Source organism: Geotrypetes seraphini, chromosome 11 (assembly GCF_902459505.1).
Source record: "Geotrypetes seraphini chromosome 11, aGeoSer1.1, whole genome shotgun sequence".
Classification (NCBI taxonomy): domain Eukaryota; kingdom Metazoa; phylum Chordata; class Amphibia; order Gymnophiona; family Dermophiidae; genus Geotrypetes; species Geotrypetes seraphini.
This window is the reverse complement of record NC_047094.1, coordinates 1,697,306-1,725,301: the sequence shown is the minus strand read 5'-3', so window position 1 is coordinate 1,725,301 and position 27,996 is coordinate 1,697,306. Positions and strand designations below refer to the sequence as shown.

Sequence of the window (27,996 nt, the reverse complement as noted above, 5' to 3'; positions counted from 1 at the left end):
ATAGTATCCCAAAAAGCATATTCAATATCTTGTAACTTAATTAAACATTTAGAAGGAAATTTAAACATTTAGAAGGAAATTTCTTTCTCCCTTTTGATGCCTCTGTACAGGTCATTGGTAAGGCCCCACTTGGAGTATTTCAGTTTTGGAGACCGTATCTGGCGAAGGATTAAGAAGACTTGAAGCGGTCCAGAGGAGGGCGACAAAAATGATAGGAGGCTTGCGCCAGAAGACGTATGAGGAGAGACTGGAAGCCCTGAATATGTATACCCTAGAGGAAAGGAGAGACAGGGGAGATATGATTCAGACGTTCAAATACTTGAAGGGTATTAACGTAGAACAAAATCTTTTCCAGAGAAAGGAAAATGGTAAAACCAGAGGACATAATTTGAGGTTGAGGGGTGCTAGATTCAAAGGCAATGTTAGGAAATTCTACTTTACGGAGAGGGTGGTGGATGCCTGGAATGCGCTCCCGAGAGAGGTGGTGGAGAGTAAAACTGTGACTGAGTTCAAAGAAGCGTGGGATGAACACAGAAGATTTAGAATCAGAAAATAATATTAAAGATTGAACTAGGCCAGTTACTGGGCAGACTTGCACGGTCTGTGTCTGTGTATGGCCGTTTGGTGAAGGATGGGCAGGGGAGGGCTTCAATGGCTGGGAGGGTGTAGATGGGCTAGAGTAAGTCTTAACAGAGATTTTGGCAGTTGGAACCCAAGCACAGTACCGGGTAAAGCTAAGAAGAAAAAATTTAAAAATTTAAATTGAATCAGGTTGGGCAGACTGGATGGACCATTCGGGTCTTTATCTGCCGTCATCTTCTATGTTACTATGACCTACGCAGCACTGTACATCATAAGAGCTGGATTCGCTTGCCTAATGCTATTTCAAAGGAAGTTCTTGGATTTTGGTTGGTACCTTTTGTCTTTCCTGCCAGGTGAGTGATCTGCCAGGCGCTTCCTCCATTGAGATTCCTGATCTGGGCCCTGCACTGCTTCACTCTCACTTCAGGAAACCTCTCCGAAGGTCTCGCTCAGGGCTGTCTCTTCCCTCCCTCATCCTCATCCTGAAAAGTCTCGGCCCCCACCGTCTCGTCTCTTCTCTTCTTCTGGCTTCCGCATCCGATTTTCCCGCCACTTTCTGCGAGCGGAAGTGACGGCGACTTCCCGTCAGGCCGCCGTGGTTCCCGGAAGTTGGACGCTATGGAGCTGAGCGAGCTGCTGTATAACAAGTCCGAGTACATCGAGACGGTGCGAGGGGAGGGTGGGGGGAGGCGGGTCTCCCCTTTGCTTAACGTCTTGGGATAAGGGAAGGGGAGGGGGGGGGGGGCTCCCGTCGAAGTGCCTTGCGCAATGAATATTCATGAAGAGATTTGCATGTCTGTCTCGTGAATGTCCATTTCTTCCCCTCCCCAAGAGGTTGACGCTCTCATTTGTGTATTTTGCATTCTTTCCTCAGGCTTCTGGCAATAAAGTTAGCAGACAGTCGGTTCTTTGTGGGAGCCAGAATATTGTCCTGAATGGCAAGGTGTGTAGGCAATTTCCAAATGCAGAAACAGTCTGGAAATGAGCTGTATTAAAAGGTTTATGTCCCGCTACAGGTAAAAGTCAAAATGATACGCCATAAAAGTGATAAATAGAAGTAGTAGTGCCACAGTGAATGCACTTTTACTCAGGATGGGAAAACTTCAGCAAGTCACTAGGATTCGAGCACAAGTCAATGGCACCTAAGAAGAAGAAGCAGCACTTTTGTAAATTCAAACCTAAGTGCACTGTTGCAGTCCTTATCCTAACTCAAGTAAAAGTACATATGTTTATTTAGCTTATTTTATTATTAATTCATGGTTAAACGGCACTCGAAAAGGCTCAAAGAGAAGCAACCAAGATGATAAAGGGGATGGAACTCCTCTCGTATGAGGAAAGACTAAAAAGGTCAGAGCTCTTCAGCTTGGAAAAGAGACACCGAGGGGAGAAATGATTGAAGTCTACAAAATCCTGAGTGGAGTACAACCGGTACAAGTGAATCGATTTTTCACTCGGTCAAAAATTACAAAGACTAGGGGATACTGGATGAAGTTACAGGGAAATACTTTTAAAACCAAAAGGAGGAAATATTTTTTCACTCAGAGAATAGTTAAGTTCTGGAACATGTTGGCAGAGGTTGTGGTAAGAGCAGATAGGGTAGCTGGTTTTAAGAAGGGTTTGGATAATTTCCTGGAGGAAAAGTCCATAGTCTGTTATTGAGAAAGACATGGGGGAAGCCATTGTTTGCCCTGGATCAGTAGCATGGAATGTTGCTACTTCTTGGGTTTTGGCCAGGTACTAGTGACCTGGAATGGCCACCATGAGAACGGGCTTCTGGGCTTGAGGCACCATTGGTCAGACCCAGTAAGGCCATTCTTATGTTTTAAGTTGTCTGTGTTTGACATTTCTGGGACTGGAAAGAGTACTTGCAAAAAAAAAAAAAAGAGGAGGTTCAAGTGTCTGTGGAAACTTTAACCTTTGAAAATTGCCTACATAAAAGTACATGCATAGATTTTAATAATGATCAGACTCCTCAGCTAAAATGGTCTCATAGAAACATAGAAAGATGACGGCAGAAAAGGGCCATAGCCCACTCTGTTATCCCTCCCATACTACCCTCCAAAGGGTCACTCACAGTAGAGAATGACACAGTGACAAAATTCATCACCATCCCCATCCCTGTGGATAACCCGGGAAATAATCCCATGTCATTTTTTAGTGTCTATTTCAGCTTCAGTCCTTCTACACCAGCATTTTTCAAAGCAAAGCTTGAGGGTCAGTGGTTGTGGCTATTCATACTCTGATTCTTCCCTCTCTCCTTAAAGAATGACATGAAGATGGTTTCCTGCGGGAAAGGGAACGGTGATGAATTTTGTCACCGTGTCATGTGGCATCACCTCTACACTACCCTCGTAGAGATTCAACATGGGCATCCCATTTTTTCTTAAAATCTTGTGTGCTGCTGGCCACGATCACCTGCTCCGGGAGTTCATTCCAACGGTCTACCACTCTTTCTGTGAAAAAGTACTTCCTGGTATCCCCATGAAATTTCCCTACAATGTCGGTAATATGGAAGTTGCCCTCATGCTGTACTTATAGTCATATGTATGTCTGATGCACATCACAGGCTTTTTTTTTTTTTTTATGCTCTTCTGTAAAGTAGAGAGCTGCGCGGGAACGGGGATGATGGGAATCCCGCGGGTTCCCCCTTCGGGTCATGGGGATCCTGTGCGGTTGCCCCCTAGGGTCGCGGGGATCCCGTGGGGACGCCCTTAGGGTCGCGGGGTCCCGTGGGGACGCCTCCTAGGGTCATGGGGATCCTGCGGGGTTGAAGCAACTCGAGCCGCAAGGCTCGTCTTCTTTCTCCTACTTGCTCTGCCGCAGCACACAGCCGACCGGAAGTCTTACTCGATGTCAGCGCTGACGTCGGAGGGAGGGAGGGCTTTGCTTAAGCTTTGCAAAGCCCTCCCTCCCTCCGACATCAGCGCTGTTAAGCAAAGCCCTCCCTCCCTCCGACGTCAGCGCTGATATCGGGGAAGATTTCCGGTCGGCTGTGTACTGCAGCAGAGCAGGTAGGAGAAAGAATGCAGAGGAAGTATAGCCCGATGTCACTCTCAATACGTCCTCTTTTTTGTAGAGTCACATGGTAACCCTAGTTCATGCAGTTCCACCCATAAGAGGCTGTGACTCATTGTGCCCTCTCCTAAACCATCCATTCCTAGGCATAAGATGCTCTGTATCATAAGAAAAGCCATTCTGACTCGGACTAAGATGCACTGAGCTCAGCAACCTATCGTGGACACTGGCCTATCTAGGTAAAAAAAAAGTACCTAGCAAATTCCCAACAGTAAATTAGATGTATCATACATAACTCATTGCCAGGGATGAGCAATAGTTTTTTTTAAAATACAAAATGTTCATGCAAAGTGTGACAAAAAATAAAAAATAGTAGTCTTTTGTGAAAAGGAGGAAAAAGCCTCAGAACCTTGTCCATAGCAGTGTTTCTTCACTCTCAGCCTAGATAGGGTAGATAACTTCATAGGTTAAAAAAATCACAAACCCTATCTTTTTTATTGTGTATCAACAATTTTCAAAAGATATGTTTACTTAAACGAATCCACAAGGAGAACTGGGGGAGGTGCAGGGGTAAGATGGAATAGGTCATATAGAAATGTATATTGAAGGAATGATAGAAATATGTATGTAAATATCATAATTTATTATAATTTGATTAATTACTTCAATACAATGTTAATAGAAGGGGGAGGGGAGTGGGGGGGAGTAAGGGGGTTGATATGGGCCATAGGGAAATACATTTTGGAGGAATGATAGAAATATGTATGAAAATATAATTGTGAATTCAGTAGCATAATTAAATCAAATAACTATTCCTGAAGTTTATAGGGACGGGTGGGGACGGAGGGGATTCCTCGCGGGGACGGGTGGGGACGGAGGGATTCCTCGCGGGGACAGGTGGGATTCCTCACGGGACGGGTGAGATTTCTGTCTCCGCGCAACTCTCTACTATAAAGACAAAGGGCTCCTTTTATCAAGCCACACTAGTGGTTTAACGTGCGCTAAACTGCCGGCCGCGCTAGCCGCTACCGCCTCCTTTTGAGCAGGCGGTAGTTTTTGACCAGCATGTGATGAAAAGTCGCGAGCGTTAACCACGCTAGCGCCGCTTGATAAAAGGAGCCCAAAGTAGTAGAAGCCTGGTATAATAATAGGATTCTTGCTTTATAAGTATTTTCATATAGATGGCTACTAAGAATCTTTATTAAGCTAAACAAGGTGAAATCAACTCTCCTGTAAATTGGAAGTAAAAAATAAGTTGCTGATCTTAAGGTGGATAATATATCTGTCTACTACTGTTTATCATTTCTATAGTGCTGAAAAGCATATGCAATAATTTATAGTCAATATAGAACAGATGGTAACTGCTCAGAAGAGCTTACAATCTAATTTGCACAGGCAGGGCATATTGGGGGTGGGGGTTGGTATTTGACTCTAACAAAATATGCATGTAATCTGGGCATATGGATAGATTTGACATTGGAAAGCAAAGTTTAAGTTAGTCACCTGGTATTCAGTATACCTGTATTTCAGAAATGGCAGATCAAGACATATTTGGATTTAGGTTATTTGTAAAAACTGGTTCATGCATTTGTTTTGGGGGGGGGGGGGTTTCATATTGATTAGCATAATTCTCTCTAGGTATTACATAAACATTGCTGATAAGATTACGGCTCCTTCAAAATTCTGCTGTCGTTTTGTGTAAAAAAAAAATTTGATAGGGTTGACCCCATTACTAAATTTTTGCATTGGTTACCAGTAGAGCCCCAGATTGAGTTTAAAATACTTTGTCTAGCATTTAAGATGATGTATGGGAAATGTCTACAGTAGTTATTATCTTTGTTGAAAGTTGAAACTAATTTATGGGTCCTTTTTACAAAGGTGAGCTGCCCACTTTTATTCTCAGCAGCGCACCTTTTGTAAAAGACTGCCTTACCCCCTCTTTTACGAATGCATAATGCAGGTTTTAGCGCTGGCAGCAGCAGTAACTGCTCCAATGTTCATAGGAATTCTATGAGCATCGGAGCAGTTACCGCTGCTGCCAGCACTAAAACCCACGCTATGTGTTCGTAAAAGAGGGGGATAGTGTCTCATCATTCAAACCATCTGAATAAATTTGAATTAGTTTTAGTTTCTGCATTGTGTTTGACCTCTTGTTATAAAAAGCTTTTTAATATTGCTACTCCAATTTTATGGCACTCTGTACCTAATAACATCAGAAATGAATCAAAGTGTTTGAAAGTTTGAAGCCTTGATTATTTTCCAAGCATTTTTTGTAATGATACTTTATATTGACAGCTCGTCTTTGTATAACTTTTCTTAACCCTTTAGAACTTTATTATACATTATGGCCCAGATTCTGTATAGGACGGCCCAAGAGGGGCGACCAATACAGAATCTGGCCTACACTAACCCCGATTCTGTAACCGGCATCCATGTTACAGACGCCGGTTACAGAATCGGGTTAGAGTAGATGTACCCACTACACTTATCGCGGCAAAGGATCTCCCTGACACGATAAGTATAGTGGCCGCCTGTCCGATTGCCGGCAGGAGGGTGCCCAACTCCTCCTGCCGGAACGCCGCCCTCCCCCCCACGACAATACCAATCACCGACAGGAGGGTGCCCAATCCCTCCTGTCGGAAGATGCCCCCCCACGACACTACCGATCACTGGCAGGAGGGTGCCCCCCCCCCACCCCCGACACTACCGATCACTGGCAGGAGGGTGCCCAATCCCTCCTGCTGGAAGATGCTCCCCCCCCCCCCCGACACTACTGATCACCGGCAGGAGGGTGCCCAATCCCTCCTGCCGGAAGACGCCCCTCCTCACTAACAGCCCTCCCCCCGCGCTAACAGCCACCAATGACCACCCCTAACGTCCCCCCCAACTAACCTCCTCCCCAAACTAACCTTTAATTGTTGACCGGCCGGCCAGGTCTTGATACCATCCAGCCGGCAGGCCCGCCTCGTCAAAATGAGGTGGGCCCGGCCCATCCCGCAAAGCCTAAGGCCTGATTGGCCCAGGCTCTAGAAGCCTGGACCAATCAGGCCTTAGGCATAGCGGGTCCGCCCATCCCCACTAAGTCTAAGGCCTGATTGGCCCAGGCGCCTAGAGCCTCATTTCGACGAGGCGGGCTTGCCAGCTGGATGGTACCAAGACCCGTCCGTCCGGCCAACAATTAAAGGTAGGGAGATGCATAGGAGCCGCCTAGGTTCGCCTAAGGCCTTTAGGCGAGCTTAGGCGTCTTGCGGGCCTCCCTAGGCTCCCGGAGGCGCCTTTAATATAGGCGGCCTGCCTGGGGAGCATTTTTTTTAAAAACGTGCATCCCGATTGGTTGATTAGACAGCTGTAGGACGCCTACAGCTGCCTAAAATCAGGATGGCACTTTTCAGAATCAGGGCCTATGTGACCCCCATGGTTAGTCATAGATTTTATAATTGTAAACCTTCTCGAGCTGAAGGTCAGAATGGTATATAAAATGCTTTTTTGTTATTGATTCATCTACAGTTACATTTGTGGAGTAGGAGGAGCTTCAGTGTGTGTCTGCATCTCCTCCAGCAGCACACATGCATGCTACCCACAGGGGAGGCAGAGCTAGTGTTGGCTTTATGCAGACCCTAAATTGCTGCTATGATGTTTCTGTCTTGTTCTACAGACAATTATCATGAATGACTGCATTATTCGTGGGGATCTGGCAAACGTCAGGGTTGGACGGCATTGCGTTGTCAAGAGCCGTAGTGTTATCCGTCCACCTTTTAAGAAATTCAGCAAAGGGTAAGTCTAAATATGTATAAACACATGTTGCAATGCTTGGACTTCCTGAGATTCTGTGGGTTGCTTGTACACTGTGGAGAAGTGTTTCTCAACTTAGTCCTGGAGTACTCCCCTTGCCAGTCAGGTTTTCAGGATATCCACAATGAATATAAAAATCTTCTTACATCTTGCGTACAATCAGTACCAGGCATAACACACTTTTTTCAGTCACTGCTTCTCAAATTTGGAATCTATTACCGGCCCAGTTATGGGAAGAATAAACCCTTAACAAGTTTAAAGGGAAACTAAAAAGTTACCTATTTAGGGACGCTTTTGAAAAACCCATTGCTAATTAGACAGTGATATTTAAATCAGGCAAGCAACAATCAACATAACTCCCCTTCGTTTTTCCCTTACTCATTCTCTTTCCTATACTGATTGTAGTTCCTCCCTATTCTTTCCTCTCGTTTGAAGTAAGTCAGCATTTCCCCAATAAATTGTTTGTCTCCCCCATTTTTTTAATGTACTTCGCTTTGAAATTTTGAAAAAGTGATTTTATCAAATTTTAAATAAACTTGGAATATGAGGCATAAATTTGTTTTGCATACACTGCCTCCATTATATGCAAATTTCTTTCATGCATATTCATTGTGGATATTCTGAAAACCTGACTGGGAAGGGGCTATTCTAGGGCCAAATTGAGAAACACTGCTGTAGAGCCCTGTGGTCCCTCGGATTTTTCTTGTTGGTCCTATTTATTCTTTATGGAAGATGTAAGTCAGAATGTGTAGAAACCTATCACTGCAGGTTACTTGTGGAGCCCTCTGATCACTCCAATTTTTCTTATTGATCCTTTAAAGCAGAGGTCCCCAAACAAGTCCTAGACATTCTGGAAATATGGCATTTTTAAAATTGCACTAGAAAGCTTCTAATGAGTGGATGGAAGGCACATTATAACGCTCACACCAAGTATATACCAAATTTTGGTCCTGTATCCTCATTCATTTTAATCTTGTTGTCAGTGGTGGAAGAATTGGAATTCCGCTTGGGAATGTAAATGAACAGCAGTTATGATAGGCACTCAAGAGGATGGATTCAGACATTGGAAGTAAAACCCAGATGTCTCAATCCATCCTCCTTTTTCTGGATCCAAACTCAAGAGACAAATCATTTAAGCGTTTAGGGGTTGGTGGTTCATAATGCAGCAATTTAGACAGGATACTTCTGACCTGTTCTTTTTTGTGTTTATTTTATCTATTCTGGTTTTCTGATACATTACATGCCTTCAGCAGGGACCCCTGAGGAAGGAGTGTCCGGTCTGGTCCATTTGAACCTTAGGACCAGTTTTTTGGATATATTTACTGTAGCTCATGTACTTGTTTTATATGTGTTTTACATGCAGTGTTCTCCCTAGAGCCTTTTAGCTGGGCACTCCGCCCGGCTAATTTAGATGACCGCTGTCATCTCAGTCAGAAATCCTGCTGCTGCTGCTATTCAAACATTAATCCCCCCCTCAAAAAAAAAACCCACCCTCTCACCGGTTTGGGGATTCCCCAGGCTGACTCGGCACAGCCTGAAGAGTCGTCAGAAGTTCAATGTTTGACTCCTGCCTCAGCCTGACTTTTTAATACAGCAGAGCGGCGCACAGACGGTGTAGTGGCTTTGATCCCACAGCTGACTCCTTACACGTGAGCACTTTCAGCTCGCAGGCCACCACACCATTGCGCTCATCGGCGGGCCACCGCATGCATCGGAGACCCCAGCGGACAGATAGGCTTACGTGAGCCACTTGAGCAACTGGTGCAGAACGTGCGCGGGCTGTGTGAGAGTTTGCAGCATGTGCATGCCAACGGGGAGCTTTTGTGTGGGGGAAAGGTGCATGGCAGTCTGAGTATCCTGAACAACTCCGCCTGGTATGAGGAACATAGAGCCGTGGAGTTTCTGGCCTCGGTGGATCGCCATTTTCGCATGGGCACGCTGCTAAGCCGGCATAGTGTGCAGAGCCCCGAGGGCACGAGCCTATGGTGGGAGATAGTGAAGTGAGGAGGGAAGCTTACAACTTGCTGCTTTTACTTGCTTCGGGCCTTCCTCACTGCCGGGTCCTGCCTACTGTTTCCACGAAGGCAGGACCCGGCAGCTAGGAAGGCCCAAAGCAAGCAAGAGCAGCTAGTTGTAAGCTTTCCTCCTCACTTCCCCGTCTTAGCCTGTAGCAAATTGTGAATGCTGTGCTGCGGGTGGTTGGGGGGGAGGATAAATGTTGCAGTGTGGCCAAGTGGAGGGGGGGGGAATAGAAATGCTGCTGCTGCTGCACCCAATTGGGGGGGAGAGAAGGTGGGAGGGATGGAGAAGGAAGACCAGGGAAGGGAAAGGAGAGGGAAGAAAGATTCCAAGACCATGGGAGGGAAAGGAGATACCAGACCATGGAGGGGGGAGGGACAGATGTCAGGGCATATAAGGGGGGGGAAGAGACAAATGCCAGACTAGGGGGAAGGATGGAAGAAGAGGAGAGAGATGTCAGGGCATGGGAGGTAGGGAAGGGAAACTAAGGAGACAAATGCCAGACCACAGGGAAAGGAATGAAAGGAGCTGCCAGAGCAAAGAGAGATGCCAGGGCATGGGGGTTGGGAAGAGAATGAGATAGAGATGCCAGAGCATAGGGGAGGGGGTGGAGACAGAAAAATGGAGACCGGGTGAAGCTGAAATGAATCATGTACAAAGGAGAAAAGGCACAGGGTATACAGTTTATTGAAGGACATAAAAAGAGGGAACATACTGTATGGAAGAGAGAGAGGGTGGACAGTAGATGGAAGGGGTGGGTAGAGAGAGGGCAGAGGCTGGGTGGAAGGGGCAAAGAGAGGGGCAGATGTGGCATGGAAGTGATAAAGGCTGTATAGAAAGAAGAGAGTGAAGAGAAGATAAAGCAGAAACGACAAAAGGTAGAAATTTTTTTTTGTTGCTTTACTATTGATAAAAGTTTATAAATAAGAAATGGAAATAAGGCAATTTTTATGGGGACTAAACCCCCTTTCCTCAAGTCAGGACAGGATACCATAATAGCAGTATACTGTACTGTCTTGAAGAAAGATTTGGCCTCTGAAAGCTAATTGAAAAATGGATTAGTCCAAAAAAATAGTATTTTCTTATTTCTCGTTATTTGTTTTACTTCTATTTGTTCATTTGTAAAGTGGTGATTGTTATGTATCAGTTTTTTCAAATTTAAATCAAATGTCTTTATATTTTGCACAGTATTAGGGGACATGTGTCACTGTTTCTGTGGTGTTGCAGAGTCTTGGTTTAACTTTTGTCTACATATTTCTATTTTTAGTTTGATTATTCCATATTGGGCGAGGGTGTATCTCTGTTCTGTGTGTATGAAAAGGACATAGTTTTTTGTTAGCATCAACTGTACAGGATTAATCGATTGTGTAGGATCTGGCTTGTTTAGTTTTACAATGTATGTGTTGGTGTTCTAGTGCTCACTGCAGTGTTTAAGATGCTGCCTTTTCCTAGGTGCATCCTTGTTGTGTGACTCATGGATTATTACTAAAAATAACTTTTTTATATAGAGGAGGGGTTGTTAAAAATGATCAGCACTGGCTGTCATATATACTAGGTACGCCACTGGATTTAATGACCCTATTCTAACCATCAAATTTCCCTGTCCTGCCCCACCCCACCCGATTACTTTATCATGCCACCCATGGGGAGAGATGGGGTGGGGGCAGTTGGGAAGAGAAAAGAGAGAAGTTGGATCTGGGGATGGAAGGGAGGTAGGGAGAAATTTTAGGCCTGTGGATGGAAGGCAGAGAGATACAGCATCTCTCTTTTTTTCCCTCCATCTTATTGTTCAGCATCAAAGGGGGAGGGAAGAAGAAAACCAGAAAAGAGAGGGAGCAAAATGTTGGACCATGGGGATAGAGGAGGCGAGATGGACCAATGGGAGGGCAGGAGGGATGAGATCTGGGATAAGAAAGGGGATGGAAAGAAAGGGACAGGGAGTTATAGCCTGACCAGTGGAGAGAGGGATGGTATTCTGAAAGTGGTAAGCCATGTGGATGAGGTTAAAATGGAAATGATAAGATGAGAGAGAGCAGTGAGTGGTAAAAATGTGGTAATGGGGAGTAGATAGAAGGGAATAGGAGGCTGGGGAAGGAGTGAGATGGGAAATGGGAGAGTTAGGGACTGAGAGAAGATGGAGAATTGAGAGGTAGCTGAACATTTAAAAAGAAGAAGGGTGAGAAAGAAGGCAAGATTTGAGTGGACAGAGGCAGAAAAGAAAAAGTTAAGAAAGCTGAAAGGGAAAAAATCAATACTTTGGAGATAGGCATAAGAAGGAAATGGAACAACAGAAGAGGAGAAAAAAATGGACAGCAGACACTGGAAAGATAATTAGTTGAAGATAGAGAAAAAGCAGAAAGAGAAACTGGGACCAAGATGATGGAAAAACAAAACATCCAGACAACAAGGTAGAAAAAATGGTTTTATTTTGAATCTATTAACTGGAATATGTTAGCTTTGGGATATGACTCCTTTAGGGGTAAGGTGTAATCTAAACCTCCCCTGGATATCTTCTATACCAAAAGTGCTTATAAGGTAAATTCTTCAGGCCCTCGGAGGTGCCACCAGAAGCTCAATAAACTTTCATGGCAACTGGCTTTATGCCCCCTATCGTCATCGGGTCACTGGTCTTTTCTAATATAAGATGTGCTTAGCTCATAAATTTTTATATTTTTAATAAATATTTTAAATAAAGTTCTTAACTTAGCCAACATTTTTCACCCTGTTCAGGTTTCCTCAGGGCACAATCCCTCAAAACTATGTTGCTCTTCACGACGTGGCCACCTCGAAATCCTGTTTGATGAGGGTGTAATGCTCCAGTTTTTTCTATGAATTCTGAAACTTGATTGAAAACTATTTTTTCTGTCATTTTTGCTAAAAATGGAATATTGAGATGGTTTGGGGAAATCCATTGCTTATTCTTAGGATAAGCAGCATAAAAACTGTTTTACTACTTGGGATCTAACTAGGTACTTGGGACCTGGGTTGGCCATTGTTGGAAACAGGATGCTGGACTTGATGGACCTTTGGTCGTTCCTAGTAGGACAACTCTTATGTTCTTATGTACTATTTTTTTGTGCAGGCATTTTATTGACCTGATGTGTGTTCATTTTAGAGGTTTTGTAAGTATTAGGGACTTACAGACATAAGCCAGTGATTATTTTAAACTATTTGTTTGGTTTATGTTTTATTTAATTACTAGTGTTTAAGCCCGTTAGATTAACGGGTGCTAGATGTCTCCTGCTTTTGAACTTGGGCAGGGGCAGAGGCAGAGCCGGGGCGGGAGGGAGTGACGGTGGGAGAGCAATTTCAAAGCCTCAGCAGCGGCGGCTCCTTGACCAATCCGCGCTTACAACGTCCCCACACTTGCGGTCTGGCTGGCTCCCCCACCAAAGCCCTTCGCAGCGGCAGCCCCTCCCACATCCGTCCCCGCGTCCCAAGCCTCTCCGAAGGCCGGCTCCCACGAAAATGGTACCCCTCTGTCCAAAGCCGTGGCGGCAGCCTCCCTCAAGACACATTTCAAATCTGACATATTGTAATCACAAAACAGAAAATAAAATTATTTTTCTTACCTTTTGTTGTCTGGTCATTATTCATATCATGTAGGGGTCCCAGGCTATGGTTGGCTTTTGATAACTCGCTTGCCAGGGCCCCTGGTTTCTTCTTCCCTCCCTCCATCCCGGCAGCTGAAGACAGGCACCTCCCCCCAGTGGTCTGAGACAGGAGGGAGCAGTTAGGAGAGGGTCTGAGGGCAAAGAGGGGCTCAACAGCGCACAACCACCTTTCCTTCCCTCCCTCCATCAGGTGCAGTGCAGCTCCACCAATGTTAAAAGGAGTCGCGTCGAAATCGGAGGCCTGCCACTGCTGTAGCACGTTCCCCTCTGCCTTGGTCCCGCCCCTTCTCTGACATATGGGACCGCGGCAGAGGGAACGTGTTACGGTGGCGGCAGGGCTCCAATTTCAAAGCAGCTCCTTTTAACATAGGCGGAGCTGAACTGAAAGGAAGGAGCGGTGGGGCCGGGTGAGGAAGGCTGCCGCAGCCTCGCGGCTAGGTAGGGGGACAACAATGGCGCTTATGCTCAAGCCCCCGCCGCAGCTCCTCTCTCGATCCTGGTGCGGTTCGAGAGAGGAGTCGTGGCGGCGGCTTGAACATAAGCGCGATTGTTGTCCCCCTACCTAGCTGCGAGGCTGCGGCGGGGTTTTCATGGCAACCCAATCGCGGATCTCAGTGTAGGGCCGGGTCTGGCGGCGCCGTGTAGGGCGGAGGCGGGACCTCAACACTGCACCGCCGGGCGGCTCGCGCCGCCGGTCCCCAGGAGCTCGAGGCCGGTTGTGGACATTACATTACATTACATTACATTAGGGATTTCTATTCCGCCATTACCTTGCGGTTCAAGGCGGATTACAAAAGGTTAATTTAGAAATACAGAGTTACATTGATTGGCTAGATAGGTAAGTTGTAGATTTTATAAACATTAACGGGTTGTTGAGGGTGAGGTGGTTTGTAAGAGAATTAATAGTTGGTTATAGTGGAGGTTCTTTTGTTGTTGTTAGTGCAGTAATGGGTAGATCAGATGTCGGTTTTAGAGTTACTAAGAGGTCGTGATGTTAATGCTGCTTCAGGAATTTCTTGAAAAGTGTGGTTTTTATTTCTTTTCTGAACGTCCTATAGTCTGGAGTGGTCATCAGAAGGTTGGAGATCTGGTTGTCCAGCCTTGCGGCTTGAGTGGCTAGGAGGCCGTCGTGTAGTTTTGTTCTTTTTACTTCTTTGATTGGGGGGGGTATGAAAGGGGAGTGTGTTTTTCTGTGTCTGGTAGTGGGTGCTTGGATGAGGCGATTATTCAAGTATGATGGGCTGTCTCCGTGTAGGGTTTTAAATAGTATGCAGTAGAATTTGAATTGGATTCTTTCTTGGATTGGAAGCCAATGTGAGTTGATGAAGGCTTCAGTGATGTGGTCGTGTTTTCTCAATGAGTAGATGAGTCTCAAAGCTGTATTTTGGATTGTTTGGAGTTGTTTAATCGTGGTTACAGGGCAAGGAAGGAAGAGGATGTTGCAGTAGTCCAATATACCTAGTATTAGTGATTGTACTATAAGTTGGAATTGTGTTCTTTCAAAGAATTTTCGGACTTGTCTCAGATTTCTCATGACAGCGAATGATTTCTGAATTGTTTTATTTATTTGCGGTTGCATAGTGCAGCATCTGTCTATGGTCATGCCAAGTAGTTTTATGGTGGTTTGGATTGGGTATTTGATTGCGTTTATTTCTAAGTTGGTTGTGGTTTGGACCTTGTCATTTTCGAGAAGGATGAATTTGGTTTTGTCTTGGTTGAGTTTAAGTTTGTGTTTTTTCATCCAGGTTGTGACTGTTTCAAGTGTTTGGTGAAGTTTGTCTGTCATGGTAGGTTTAGAGTGATCATATGGGATGAGGATGGTGATGTCATCAGCATAACTATAGGTGGTTATGCCCAGATTGTCCAGATGCGTTCCTAGAGAAGCAGTGTAAAGATTGAAGAGGGTAGGGGATAGTGGAGATCCTTGTGGTATGCCTGGTGTGGCATGGTGCAGGAGGAACAGTGATCGGTGGCGCAAGGTGGAGAGCAGGTGATGACAGTGATTGGTGGCGCAAGGTGGAGAGTAGGTGATGACGTAAAACGCGCGCATGCGCACTCGTGTTTTCGCGACGGATCAGGGAACACGTTTTTTTTAGTGCGCATGCGCGGCCTACCATTTTATTATATTAGATGTATGTATTTTTTGTAAGCCACATAGGCTTTAGGTGGATAATAAATATTTTAAATTAAATAAATAAATAAATGCACACATTTAGGGTTCGATATTAAGCTCACCAACAAATGAAGTTATTTCTGGATATTCAAAGCCAAACCTTGTGCTCCTTTTACGAAGGCGCGTTAGGACCTTAATGCGCGGAATAGCGTGCACTAGCCGCTACCGTCTCCTTTTGAGCAGACGGTAGATTTTCAGCTAGTGCGCACTAATCCAGTGCGTGCGCTAAAATGCTTAGCGCACTTTCATAAAAGGAACCCATTGTCTTGGCTTCAACTTTGAATATCCAATTATTTTTGAGCTGGCTAACACAACTGCTTAAATTGATATTCTTTTTATTTTTTTTTTTAATTCTTTATTCATTTTAAAACTGATAAACAAGTGATTAATATTAAAACATTACATTACTAATAAAATATACATATAAATGAAAATTTTGGAATCTAAATTGATTCATATTCAGCACTTAAGCAGCCATGAACAAGTGGATACTTGATATTTATTGAAAAATGATAAATAAATAATGAAAAAAAAGCAGCCATGAGATAGCACATAAAAATTGGGCAAACTTTTTTGTAGTCCGTTTATGTGCTAAACCTGGACGTTTAAGATTGAATATCAGCACTTACCCCCTCCTTTACAAAGATGCACTAGCGTTTTTAGCACCAGCTGTGGTGGTAACATCTTGGACGCTCATAGGAATTACCAGTGAAATTCCACAATTGCAGTTGAGATGGGGCTGCCTTTGGTCTTCTCCTGCCCAGTGAAATTCCATGAAAGGAATTGTTTGAGTGTTGGAGCTGTTACCACGATGGCCGGTGATAGAGAAATCAGCCTTCGAGACTCTTGACAAAGGCATAGATGCTAAAACACTGTCGGCTACTACTAATAAAATGAACTTTGAACTTTACACCCGTGGCTGAATAATTGACATCTCATCCTCACGACTTCTCCGTTGTGCTGACTTCTTAGATGCTACTACTTAGGAGTGAGCACTGTTTAACAAATTGCCTCTATGGAGACAGGGAAGTACCTAGTATACTTGATTCTTTGTCATCAACAGCAGATGAATCCAGAGACTAATGGGATTATGTCCATCAAACAGCAGGTGGAGATAGAGAGCACTGAGTTGCCCTCCGGTATACCTTGGATGTACAGCCTCCTGGCCAACCAGTATACTCTAACTCCAGCAGGTTGGATGGCTGCTATTCTTCTAGCTCCTGACTTCAGCTCTTGGGGAAAGACTGTCTGCTCCTATTGCTTCGGCTTCAGTAGAGTTTAGAGGTGTTGGCATAACATTCCAACTTTGGGGGCTACACCTGGGCCCTCCCATGTCCCTTCCCTACCCTCCCTCCGGTGATTGAGAGGCCGAGCTGGTCTCTAATGAAATCTTCCTGTGGCTTAGTCCTCAATAGAGAAATCTTCCTGTGGCTTTAGCCTCAGTGGAGAAATCTTCCTGTGGCTTAGGCCTCAGTGGAGAAATATTCCTGTGGCTTAGGCCTCAGTGGAGAAATATTCCTGTGGCTTAGGCCTCAGTGGAGAAATATTCCTATGGCTTAGGCCTCAGTGGAGAAATGTTCCTGTGGCTTAGGCCTCAGTGGAGAAATGTTACTGTGGCTTAGGCCTCAGTGGAGAAATGTTCCTGTGGCTTAGGCCTCAGTGGAGAAATGTTCCTGTGGCTTAGGCCTCAGTGGAGAAATGTTACTGTGGCTTAGGCCTCAGTTGAGAAATGTTCCTGGGGCTTAGGTCTCAGTTGAGAGAGATTCTTGGGGCTTAGGCCTCAGTTGAGAGGTATTCCGGGGGCTCAGGCCGCAGTTGAGAGGTATTCTGGGGGCTCAGGCCGCAGTTGAGAGGTATTCCGGGGGCTCAGGCCGCAGTTGAGAGGTATTCCGGGGGCTCAGGCTGCAGTTGAGAGGTATTCCGGGGGCTCAGGCTGCAGTTGAGAGGTATTCCGGGGGCTCAGGCCGCAGAGGAGAAATGTTACTGTGGCTTAGGCCTCAGAGGAGAAATGTTACTGTGGCTTAGGCCTCAGTTGAGAAATGTTCCTGGGGCTTAGGCCTCAGTTGAGAGAGATTCTTGGGGCTTAGGCCTCAGTTGAGAGAGATTCCGGGGGCTCAGGCCGCAGAGGAGAAATATTCCGGGGGCTCAGGCCTCGGTGGAGAAATGTTCCGGGCACTTAGGCCTTGGTTGAGCTGCAGGATGTTGGCTGTACGGGGCCAACAGTGGGAGCAACATCTGGGCTCTCTCCAGTCCCTTCCCCACTATCCCACCCTGAAACGTTTGTGACATTGGAGGGGTTTTGCGATGCTGCTTCCTGCTCCCTGCGCTGGTCAGGGTTGGCCATGATGGTATGGATGAGTGTGGTTTCATGGCGGCTGTGCTTTGGCAGAGTCCAAGGGTTGCAGCTAGGTTGGGCAGCAGTGGGCGGTAGGAGGACCTGAGGGCGATTGGCCGAGGCCCTTCCCTCCCTCTGTGGCTCGGTGGGGACTGGCGCTGCAGCTGCCATCACCGCCGCTGTCAGTCTTTCTCCTCTTGGAGGAGGGACGACGCCTCTGGCAGTGCTGCCTTTGCTGTCACTGACCGGCAGGCCCCAGTCGTCACCGCAGGGGGGGTTGGTCTTGGCCAGGGGTGCCAGTTCGCTTACGGCCTAGTGTACCTTGTTTAGTCCCGGCCGGCTGACAGTTAGATGTGGCTAGGTTAGTTGCGAGCTAGTTTACAGCTCTTTGGCTCTTGATCAGAGTTTATTCTTTCCTCTCCTTCTTGGTTCATATATGTGGAGGAGTGGACTAGAAGTTGGATCAGCTACTTCAGTGCCACAGTATCTCTTTAGGACTCTGGGGAGGATGGTCAGCAGTTTGCCTCCTGTGGGAGCCCTATGGACTTTGTGCTTTGAGAGGGCTACAGTTAGAGGTGGAGTCCTCACTTGTCATGTTTCCTGGCTTGATGCCCTAGAACCTTGCGAAGGGAGAGGGTCTGGTTTATGATGGTGCCCATGGGTTCTGCCATCAGCTAAGGACCATTGCCAGACATGATGGTTTTATTCCACAGGAGAATATTTGGAGCCTGGTGGTCACAATAGGAGGCTGCTTTGCACTCATTCTATTCATGGATGGGCACTGTAGCTGTGAATTCTGCAGTGTGGTGCTCTCAGGCAAGGATTGCTCCTGCTCACATATGCTATGAGGGTTAGCCTCTGTATGATCATGGGATACATACTCTCTGGAAGTCGTATCTCCTTGGACATGTGCTGCAGGGCAGGATTTCAAGTTCACTTGTTTATTTGGGACTGCTTTGGTACATCCCACTAGTCTCTGGATTCATTTGCTGTTGATGACAAGGAAGGTAAAATTATGTCCTTACCTGATAATTTTCTTTCCTTTGGTCCCAGTAGATGAATCCAGAGCCCCACCCTGTTGCGGGGTTTGTCCCTCTCAGGCACAGTTTGGGCATGCTTTTCGGCTGAAATTGCATTCTCGATTTGAAAGCATTAGTGGTTCGGGTAGCGCATGTGAGGGAAAGTTTCATATGTCTCGTGCCTTTTATGTGCTTTATTTCAACTGCTTTGAGAACACCTATATTGGTTGGCCTTGAGGCTGTGCATCCAAGATATACCTGAGGACAACTCGGTGCTCTCTATCTCCACCTGCTGTTTGATGGACATAATCCTAGTAGTCTCTGGATTCATCTGCTGTGACTAAAGGAAAGAAAATTATCAGGTAAGGACATAATTTTACCATATAACTCACCTTGAACTACTGCTAAGAGTGGCCAATCCAGGTCAAAAGTGCCTAGTAAGATCCCAAAATAGTAAACCAGATTTTATGCTGCTTATCATAGAAATAAGCAGTGGGATTTTCCCAAGTCCATGTTTTACATAGTAACATAGTAACATAGTAGATGACGGCAGATAAAGACCCGAATGGTCCATCCAGTCTGCCCAACCTGATTCAATTTAAATTGTTTTTTGTTTTTTTTTCTTCTTCTTAGCTATTTCTGGGCAAGAATCCAAAGCTTTACCCGGTACTATGCTTGGGTTCCAACTGCCGAAATCTCTGTTAAGACTTACTCCAGCCCATCTACACCCTCCCAGCCATTGAAGCCCTCCCCTGCCCATCCTCCACCAAACGGCCATACACAGACACAGACCGTACAAGTCTGCCCAGTAACTGGACTAGTTCAATATTTAATATTATTTTCTGATTCTAAATCTTCTGTGTTCATCCCACGCTTCTTTGAACTCAGTCACAGTTTTACTCTCCACCACCTCTCTCGGGAGCGCATTCCAGGTATCCACCACCCTCTCCGTAAAGTAGAATTTCCTAACATTGCCCCTGAATCTACCACCCCTCAACCTCAAATTATGTCCTCTGGTTTTACCATTTTCCTTTCTCTGGAAAAGATTTTGTTCTACGTTAATACCCTTTAAGTATTTGAACGTCTGAATCATATCTCCCCTGTCTCTCCTTTCCTCTAGGGTATACATATTCAGGGCTTCCAGTCTCTCCTCATACGTCTTCTGGCGCAAGCCTCCTATCATTTTCGTCGCCCTCCTCTGGACCGCCTCAAGTCTTCTTACGTCTTTCGCCAGATACGGTCTCCAAAACTGAACACAATACTCCAAGTGGGGCCTCACCAATGACCTGTACAGGGGCATCAACACCTTCTTCCTTCTACTGACTACGCCTCTCTTTATACAGCCCAGAATCCTTCTGGCAGCAGCCACTGCCTTGTCACACTGTTTTTTCGCCTTTAGATCTTCGGACACTATCACCCCAAGGTCCCTCTCCCCGTCCGTGCATATCAGCTTCTCTCCTCCCAGCATATACGGTTCCTTCCTATTATTAATCCCCAAATGCATTACTCTGCATTTCTTGGCATTGAATTTTAGTTGCCAGGCATTAGACCATTCCTCTAACTTTTGCAGATCCTTTTTCATATTTTCCACTCCCTCTTCGGTGTCTACTCTGTTACAAATCTTGGTATCATCTGCAAAAAGGCACACTTTTCCTTCTAACCCTTCAGCAATGTCACTTACATACATATTGAACAGGATTGGCCCCAGCACTGAACCCTGAGGGACTCCACTAGTCACCTTTCCTTCCTTCGAGCGACTTCCATTAACCACCACCCTCTGGCGTCTGTCCGACAGCCAGTTTCTGACCCAGTTCACCACTTTGGGTCCTAACTTCAGCCCTTCAAGTTTGTTCAACAGCCTCCTATGAGGAACTGTATCAAAGGCTTTGCTGAAATCCAAGTAAATTACATCTAGCATATGTCCTCGATCCAGCTCTCTGGTCACCCAATCAAAAAATTCAATCAGGTTCGTTTGGCACGATTTACCTTTTGTAAAGCCATGTTGCCTCGGATCCTGTAACCCATTAGATTCAAGGAAATACACTATCCTTTCTTTCAGCAACACTTCCATTATTTTTCCAACAACTGAAGTGAGGCTCACCGGCCTGTAGTTTCCTGCTTCATCCCTGTGACCACTTTTATGAAGAGGGACCACATCCGCTCTCCTCCAATCCCCAGGAATCACTCCCGTCTCCAGAGATTTGTTGAACAAGTCTTTAATAGGACTCGCCAGAACCTCTCTGAGCTCCCTTAGTATCCTGGGATGGATCCCGTCTGGTTCCATCGCTTTGTCCACCTTCAGTTTTTCAAGTTGCTCATAAACACCCTCCTCTGTGAACGGCGCAGAATCTACTCCATTTTCTCGTGTAACTTTGCCAGACAATCTCGGTCCTTCTCCAGGATTTTCTTCTGTGAACACAGAACAGAAGTATTTGTTTAGCACATTTGCTTTCTCCTCATCACTCTCCACATATTGGTTCCCAGCATCTTTTAGCCTAGCAATTCCATTTTTTATCTTCCTCCTTTCACTAATATAGAAAATTATCTAAACTTTTTTTAAACCCATTCTCTGGCAACAAATTCTAGAGTTTAATTATATGTTGAAAGAGCTATGACCTAAATACAAATAAATAATAATAAACAATTTATTAAGGTAGACATGAGGAAAGCCGCTGTTTTTTCTGAGTGTAAGTTACATGGAATTTTGCTCCTGTTTGGAATCCTGCCAGGTTCTTGTAGCCTGGATTGGCCGCTGCTGGAAACAAGATCCTGTATTATGGCGATTCATCTCTTCCAATGCTGTTGTATATTGTGTGTGATATGTGTGTGTAACCTGCATCTCTCCCGTTGTTTCTGCAGGGTGGCTTTCTTCCCCTTGCACATTGGTGACCATGTCTTCATAGAGGAGGACTGTGTTGTGAATGCTGCCCAGATTGGTTCATATGTGCACATTGGGAAGAACTGTGTCATAGTAAGTAGTTATTTAGTCCCAGACCCCTGTCATTCAACAGTGGTAACACCTGAGGGGGGGGGGGGCTTCAGTAAACAACACCCAAAGTTAGGTGCTGGGATGATCTGTACTAATATAGTATTCTTATTTATTTAAGTATTTATATACCACTTATATCCTAAGTGGTTTCACATTCAGGTACTTTATCATCTGTCCTGGTGGGCTCAAACTCTATCTAATGTACCTGGGGCAATGGGGGGGATTAAGTGATTCTGCATGTGTAAGTCAGATAAGGGACAGAATTCAAGAAAATGCCCAAATTAGTTCATTTATTCATGCAAAACAGTGTGCCCCGAGATGCTGGCGAGGAGGAGAGTTGCCAGTGCCGGCTGACTGCTTAAAGGACGTGCCTCTGTAGTCATTCAGCCGGCGCATTCGCCTCTTCTCCTTCTCCGTACCTCTCCTTCTGCAGCAACCTCCCTCCCATCAGTGGTAATAGGAGGCTAAAGGCTGCAGCTGGAGGACATCCGCATATGTGATGATGTTGCACATTTGCGTGATGTCATCGCATCAACATCTGCACATTTCCAGGTGCCCTCCAGCCGCAGCCCCGAGATTCAGTGTGATCCAAACTTTTTAAGCTGCTGGCACACTATTTAAAATATACATAAACTGCATTATTGTGAAAGCTCTTGCTTCTCTAGTCTCAGTAGAATCCAGTTCATGCTTGAAGCAAGAGAATAAAGACTGTACACAGTAATCCTTCACTCTTCAAGTCTTGCTTTTCAGCACTTCCCTCTCCCACAACTCTGTCTCTGCAGCTTTTCCGTGCCTGCTCACACCCCCTGATTTTTGACTGCTAAGACCATTACTCCTTTTCTGCCCCCTCCCCTTCCAGCTGATAACACATATTGAATCTCAACAGCTCTGGTACCTCAAATACACAGATAGGCAGAATGTTCCAGTCATATAAAAATTTAAAAGTATCAGAAGGACTCGCTGCTCTTTTTCATTTTAGGGTAGGAGGTGTGTTCTGAAAGACTGCTGCAAAATTCAAGATAACACGGTATTACCCCCGGAAACTGTGGTGCCTCCATTCACAGTGTTTGCTGGCTGTCCAGGTAAAGTAGCATACAGTTGTTGGGGGGGAGTATAGAAATTTGCCCATCTTTGTAGGAATAGTTGAGGGTCGGATCTAGTGCCATCTATATGAAGCAGCAGAAGCTTGGGTTTTATGTGAAACCTTACATTCAGAGAGACCAACAAAGAGTAGCAAGAAATGGAGGAAAAGAGAAGAGCTATTGATTCATGAGGGTTTATTTTTGGAACCAGGACTGGCATTGGGGGTGGGGTGGGGGGGGGGGCAAACAAGGTAGCTGCCTTAGACTCCATAGCTTCAAGGGGCCCTGTAGCCCAGAATTTATTTATTTAAAAATTTATTACCCACTACATACACCAGTTCTGCCCTGGTTACAATAAAAACATACATAATAAAATAAGAAAAAAAAATCAGACAACACAACATCACAGCATCTAAGAAAAACCACGTACATATTTCAATCATATAATTCACTGATGAATGCATCTCTTCATCTTTTCTCCAGCAGAACGAAAGTTTCCCTCCCTTCTGCCTCACCTTTTGGTCTACATTGAAAAAACATTTCCTTTGGCAGGGGTTCACCAACAAAACAACAGCTCAGATTGGCTGCCTTGAAGCTTGCTCTCTACTGCATTCCACCCAAGAGGAAACAAGAAGTAGCAGTAGGGGACTAAACACATCAGAGAGAATGCTTTGAGGCAGCAGATCAGAGGGAAGGAGAGAGAGGAGGAGAAATGGACCTTGGTGGGGGAAGGGGGTAGAAGAGAAATGAGTTGGGAAGATGGTGGCGAGAAAGAGGCAGGGAGATATCGGGCCAGGAGGAGAGGGAAAGAGGAGAAGAGATGGCTGAGCTAAAAGAGCAGAGGGAAGGGAGATGCTGGAAATGGTGGAGAGGCCAATGGGAGAGGTGGAAAGGAGAGAAGGATAGTGAGTACCGAAGTAAAAATGGGACCTGTTCTGGTCTAAATTTCTCAATGTATTCTCCTCTGCCCCTAAGCCTGCAGATTCAGGTACTACGGTAATTGGCATAACTGGGTCGCTCTCTCCAAATCCACCTACCTTTTCCTCGCCCCCCTTTCCACTAAATCCATCTCTTATCCCCGCAAGGCCCCTTGGTTCCTCCCATATCACAGAGAGCTAAAACAGAAATGTTGAGCTCTGGAGCGCATACGGAAAAAAATCAAAATGTCCTATAGACAGACAGTCCTGGAGAGTCAATATCAAGCTGTACAATACAGCACTAAAAAAAGCAAGAAAGAACTTCTATGGTGACAAAATCTCCAGGTCCAACAATCAAAGCAGTACTCTATTCAACATCTGGCGCTCCCTAACCTCCAAAAGAGACCCCACCGTGCTCCCCTCCTCTCCCTCAGCCGATGTTCTAGCAAAATTCTTCAACAATAAGGTTTCTTCCTTGAGATGCTCCTTCCCTCCTTCAGTCTCTTACAACTCCCTAGTGCCCACCGATTCCACTCCCACCCTAATGGTCTCCAACCCTATCCCAGCTGACAGATCCTGGACCACCTTTGAGTGCGTATCTGAATCCCTGGTCCTCAATCTCTGCCTCAAACTGAAATCCTGTAATTGCTCCTTGGACCCATTCCCCTCCTACCTATACGAGAACATTCCCGCTCAGGCTATTTCTTCTATCACCATTCTCATAAACTCCGCCCTTCAGTCGGGCCATTTCTCCCCAGAAATGGGTCATATCGCCTTGACCCCACTACTGAAAGAAATCTGACCTTGACCCTTCCATACCATCCAGCTATCGCCCAATTGCAAATATCCCTCTCCTAACCAAGATGCTAGAGTCCATAATTTCTTCCCAACTCTCATCATACTTAGAGAGATTCTCTATTCTTTTACCCTATCAATATGGCTTTCGTCCTAACTTCAGCACTGAATCCCTACTGTCTTCCCTGATTTCAAGGGTTCAACAACTTCACTCTCGAAACAAGTTCGCCGTCCTCCTACAATTTGACCTTTCTTCTGCTTTCGACGTTGTTCACCATGATATTCTTATTTACCAACTCTCTGAGATAGGTATTAACTCCACAGTCCTAGGTTGGTTCTCTAAATTCCTCCGCTCTCGTTCTTACATTGTTAACATGAATGGCACCTCATCCTCCCCCTGGAAACCGAATTGTGGAGTCCCGCAAGGCTCTCCACTATCCCCTATCCTTTTCAACATCTATATGTCCTCCCTAAAACTCCTCCACCTATCCCCACTTGAAACAATTTACACTTATGCAGACGAAATCCTCATCCTCCTCGAGACCAATTCGAACCTCACCGACCTGTCTCAGAACATATCCTCTTATATAATGAACCTACAATCCTGGGCCCACATTGTGCAAATGAAATTGAATGAGTCCAAAACAAGACTTCTTTGGCTCGGTCCAAAACTAGATCACCTACCCACCTCCATCCCACTACCCTCTGGCTCCTCTCTGCAGCTTGAATTCTCGAGCAAGGTCTTGGGCATCATCATTGATTCCACATTGTCCTTCAATGACCACCTCCAATCCTTGGTAAAAAAAATGCTTTTTCAGCCTTCACATGCTGAGGAAAGTTAGATCCTGCTTTCATCAAAAACATTTTACCCTCCTTGTCCAATCCATCATCCTCTCCAGATTGGACTATTGCAACTCTATCTACTTAAGCCTAACTAAGAAAAACCTCCACAGACTCCAACGGATTCAGAATGCCGCGGCCAAGCTCATCTTCGCTAAAAGTAAATTTGACCATGTCTCCCCGCTCCTGGCCAAGCTCCACTGGCTTCCGATAATCGCCATGGTCCACTATAAATGCGCCTGTTTAGCTTTCAAAATCCTATATGGTATCCTCCCTCCCTTTATCCCTCTTTCTTGGAATTCCTCAAACCCTAATACCACCAGATCCTCCCACAAATTAAAACTATCCTTCCCCTCGCTAAAAGGCATTTCCCACACAGGAAACCTAGGGACCTCCCTCCACTTCAAAATCACTGAGCTCTGGAACAACCTTACCTCCCCTCTTCGGAACTTGAGCTCTCTCCAAGTTTTCCGCAAACATCTGAAAACCTGGCTTTTCTCAAAAAATGTAAGTCTCCCTCCAACTTAGGAATCAAGGAAACTCTTATATCTTGGCATCCCAAGTCCTCTAAATTTTCTTCACACTTCTACCTCTAACCCTCTGTTGTAGTTCCTTCCTATTTCTCCTACTGTAAACCGCGTCGAGCTCTACGAACGTGGAGATGATGCGGTATACAAACCTAAGGATTAGATTAGATTAGATAATGAAAGGTAGTAGGGAAGGAGTGAGATGGGAAATGGGAGAGAAGAAGATAGAAGGTTAAAAAGAAAGGCGAGAAAGAGGGTGAAATCTGGGTGGACAGAGGCGGAAAGAACTAAAAGGGAACGGTCAGTTTATCAGAGATTAGGTGTAGTGAAGAAATGAAATAAGACAGGAGAGATGAGAAAAGTCAAAGGGATAGCAGAAGAGACAAACTGGGACCAACATGATGGAAAAAAAACATTTCCCGACCACAAAGGTAGAAAGGTATATTACTTTGAATTTATTAGTTTTGGGATATGTGCATCGCAGATCTCTTTGTATTCTATTCACTGGCGTAAACACCTGAGCTGACAAGGATCCCAAAGCACCATCAGGGCTAGAACTCTCCAAGCTCTTCAGCCGGTTCTAGGTCAGGGATACTGGAGGAGGAGGGAGCTGAGCCCAGAAGCCCTGTGGCTGTTCCACTGACTATGTTCAGTACAAAAAGAAGTGTACTTCTGGTTTTCTTTTTCCAGTGTTACACTTGCTGAGTTTATTTTTGGGGGGTTTCCACTTTAGTTTAGGTCTTCATATTTCTATTTCTGTGACAGTCCCTTGTTTTGTATTTGGTGAAGGTCTTCTGTCTGTTTTCTGTGTGACGAAGTCATCCCATTTCAAGTTGTTTTGTGTGCGGTAATTATGACAGGTGGGGAGATTGGAGGAGAAGGCAGTGAAGGCGAGAGATCATGGCCCCCTCAATTTCTGCCCTAATCTGTCAGGAACGTTCAGCTTAAAAGGAGACTGCTGATTGTTGCATTACTACAGCATTTAATGGGAGTCTTGTAGCCCCTGGCATAGCTGCTTTTCAGCTTCAAGTCTGAAAGCTTCTTTTATTAAACTAAATACAGACATTTTCAGCAAAGTTCCATGGACTGGTCTGTTTTCATAAGTACTCATAGTCTCAGGTCCAGTAGTTTAAGTAAAGCCTTTTTGGAAGTTCTTCAAATGTATTTAAAAGGGCAGAGCTGGTATATTGCAGAAGTTCAAACAGAAAGTGTTTGTTTGCTAATGCTGAGGTTTCTTTTTATTGTTTTGGTTATACCTCGCATCGTTTGCATACTAAACCATATTGTGGTGGCAACAGACACCTCATTGCTTTGAAATTTCTTTTGAATTTGTTCAGGTCAGAGAAGCCTCGTGGCTCATTTCATTCAGATGGTCCAGATTCCCAGCTGGGGTCTTCTGGCATTCAGAGCCCCTGCAATGAGGGAGTCTATTCTTGTACATTATTGCTTCAGTGACTGGACTAAAGTTAGAAAGGGATGTAAAGGAAAATATTTGCTCCACTCCAGTGGCTCTGTTTCTGTACAAATACTTTTCCCTGAATGCAGATCCCCATCTAGACCTCTTAAGGAATCAGTTGGGAGCTGTAGAACTGCAGAAGATGTCTGATTGGTCTGTAAGTGAACAATGTTTAAATTTTATACAGTAGAGCCAAACAGAAAGTAGCATTAGGTGAGTGACACACTCAGCCTGCACTATGATATGGTTTTCTGCATTTGTTAAATGTTTAGTGCCGGTCCTGGAACTCATGGCCCTCTCTTCCCCGCCCCCATCTCTTGCAGGTCTTTTCCATGGTGAGCTACCAGAATGCACACAAGAGCTGATGATTGATGTTACAAAGAGCTATTATCAGAAATTTCTACCTCTTACTCAAGTTTAAGAGAAATTTCTAACTAGTAAAAGGTTCAGGCAACTGACCTCTGCAGATGGACCTCCAGGCTACTTGCTTATATTTATCTCCAACCAGCCCAGTAATGGAGCTTCCCTCGTATACTATGCCAGAGTCATCCAGTAACACGGCCTTCCTGATGTACTGTATTATCTCCTAAATGATGGATTTATTGGAATTCACATTTCTTTTAATTTTTTTTAGGGAGGTAACTGGCCCCTTTCACAGCATAGATAATATATTTACATTATACTAAATGATGAACAATTGAGTTATGAAAGAAAAACAAGCTTGCTTTCTCTTTCATTTGACTTTCCATGACTAAAAAACTGCTTTTGTGATTATTGAGTCTTTGGTTTTTTATTTTTCATTAAATGTTTATTAAAGCAAACAAGTGAGTAACAGACATTA

At 45.1% G+C, this 27,996-nt stretch overlaps 2 protein-coding genes across 10 annotated transcripts in view; one reads left to right on the top strand and one right to left on the bottom strand.

Moving 5' to 3' along the window:
- PALB2 (partner and localizer of BRCA2) overlaps nt 1–1,104 on the bottom strand; it is a 122,850-nt gene extending 121,746 nt beyond the window's left edge. For all 8 annotated transcript variants that reach the window (XR_004536436.1, XR_004536437.1, XM_033914138.1 and 5 more), the window contains exon 1: nt 917–1,104. Coding sequence is in view for 6 of the 8 variants with exons in the window: in XM_033914138.1 (XP_033770029.1) it covers nt 917–964 (48 nt within the window). In the remaining 2 variants the exon portion in view is untranslated. The remainder of the gene's footprint in view (nt 1–916) is intronic.
- Nucleotides 1,094–27,996, top strand: DCTN5 (dynactin subunit 5). 2 transcript variants are annotated; one of them, XM_033914143.1, is made up of 7 exons: nt 1,094–1,248; nt 1,457–1,525; nt 7,253–7,371; nt 21,409–21,520; nt 22,518–22,620; nt 27,245–27,312; nt 27,479–27,996. In XM_033914143.1, exons 1-7 carry the CDS (start codon nt 1,201–1,203, stop codon nt 27,518–27,520), a joined length of 561 nt encoding a protein of 186 aa, XP_033770034.1. In that variant the 5' UTR covers nt 1,094–1,200; the 3' UTR covers nt 27,521–27,996. The 2 variants fall into 2 exon arrangements, with proteins under 2 accessions (XP_033770034.1, XP_033770035.1); XM_033914144.1 differs by lacking the exon at nt 27,245–27,312 and having other exon boundaries at nt 1,097–1,248.

What these genes read in the sequence shown, in the direction of transcription:
- DCTN5 (XM_033914143.1), top strand. Translation starts at nt 1,201, where the DNA reads ATGGAGCTGAGCGAGCTGCTGTATAACAAGTCCGAGTACATCGAGACG. An exon ending in ATATTGTCCTGAATGGCAAG is followed by an intron (nt 1,526 to 7,252) that starts GTGTGTAGGCAA and finishes CTTGTTCTACAG; the next exon opens with ACAATTATCATGAATGACTG. An exon ending in AGAAGATGTCTGATTGGTCT is followed by an intron (nt 27,313 to 27,478) that starts GTAAGTGAACAA and finishes CATCTCTTGCAG; the next exon opens with GTCTTTTCCATGGTGAGCTA.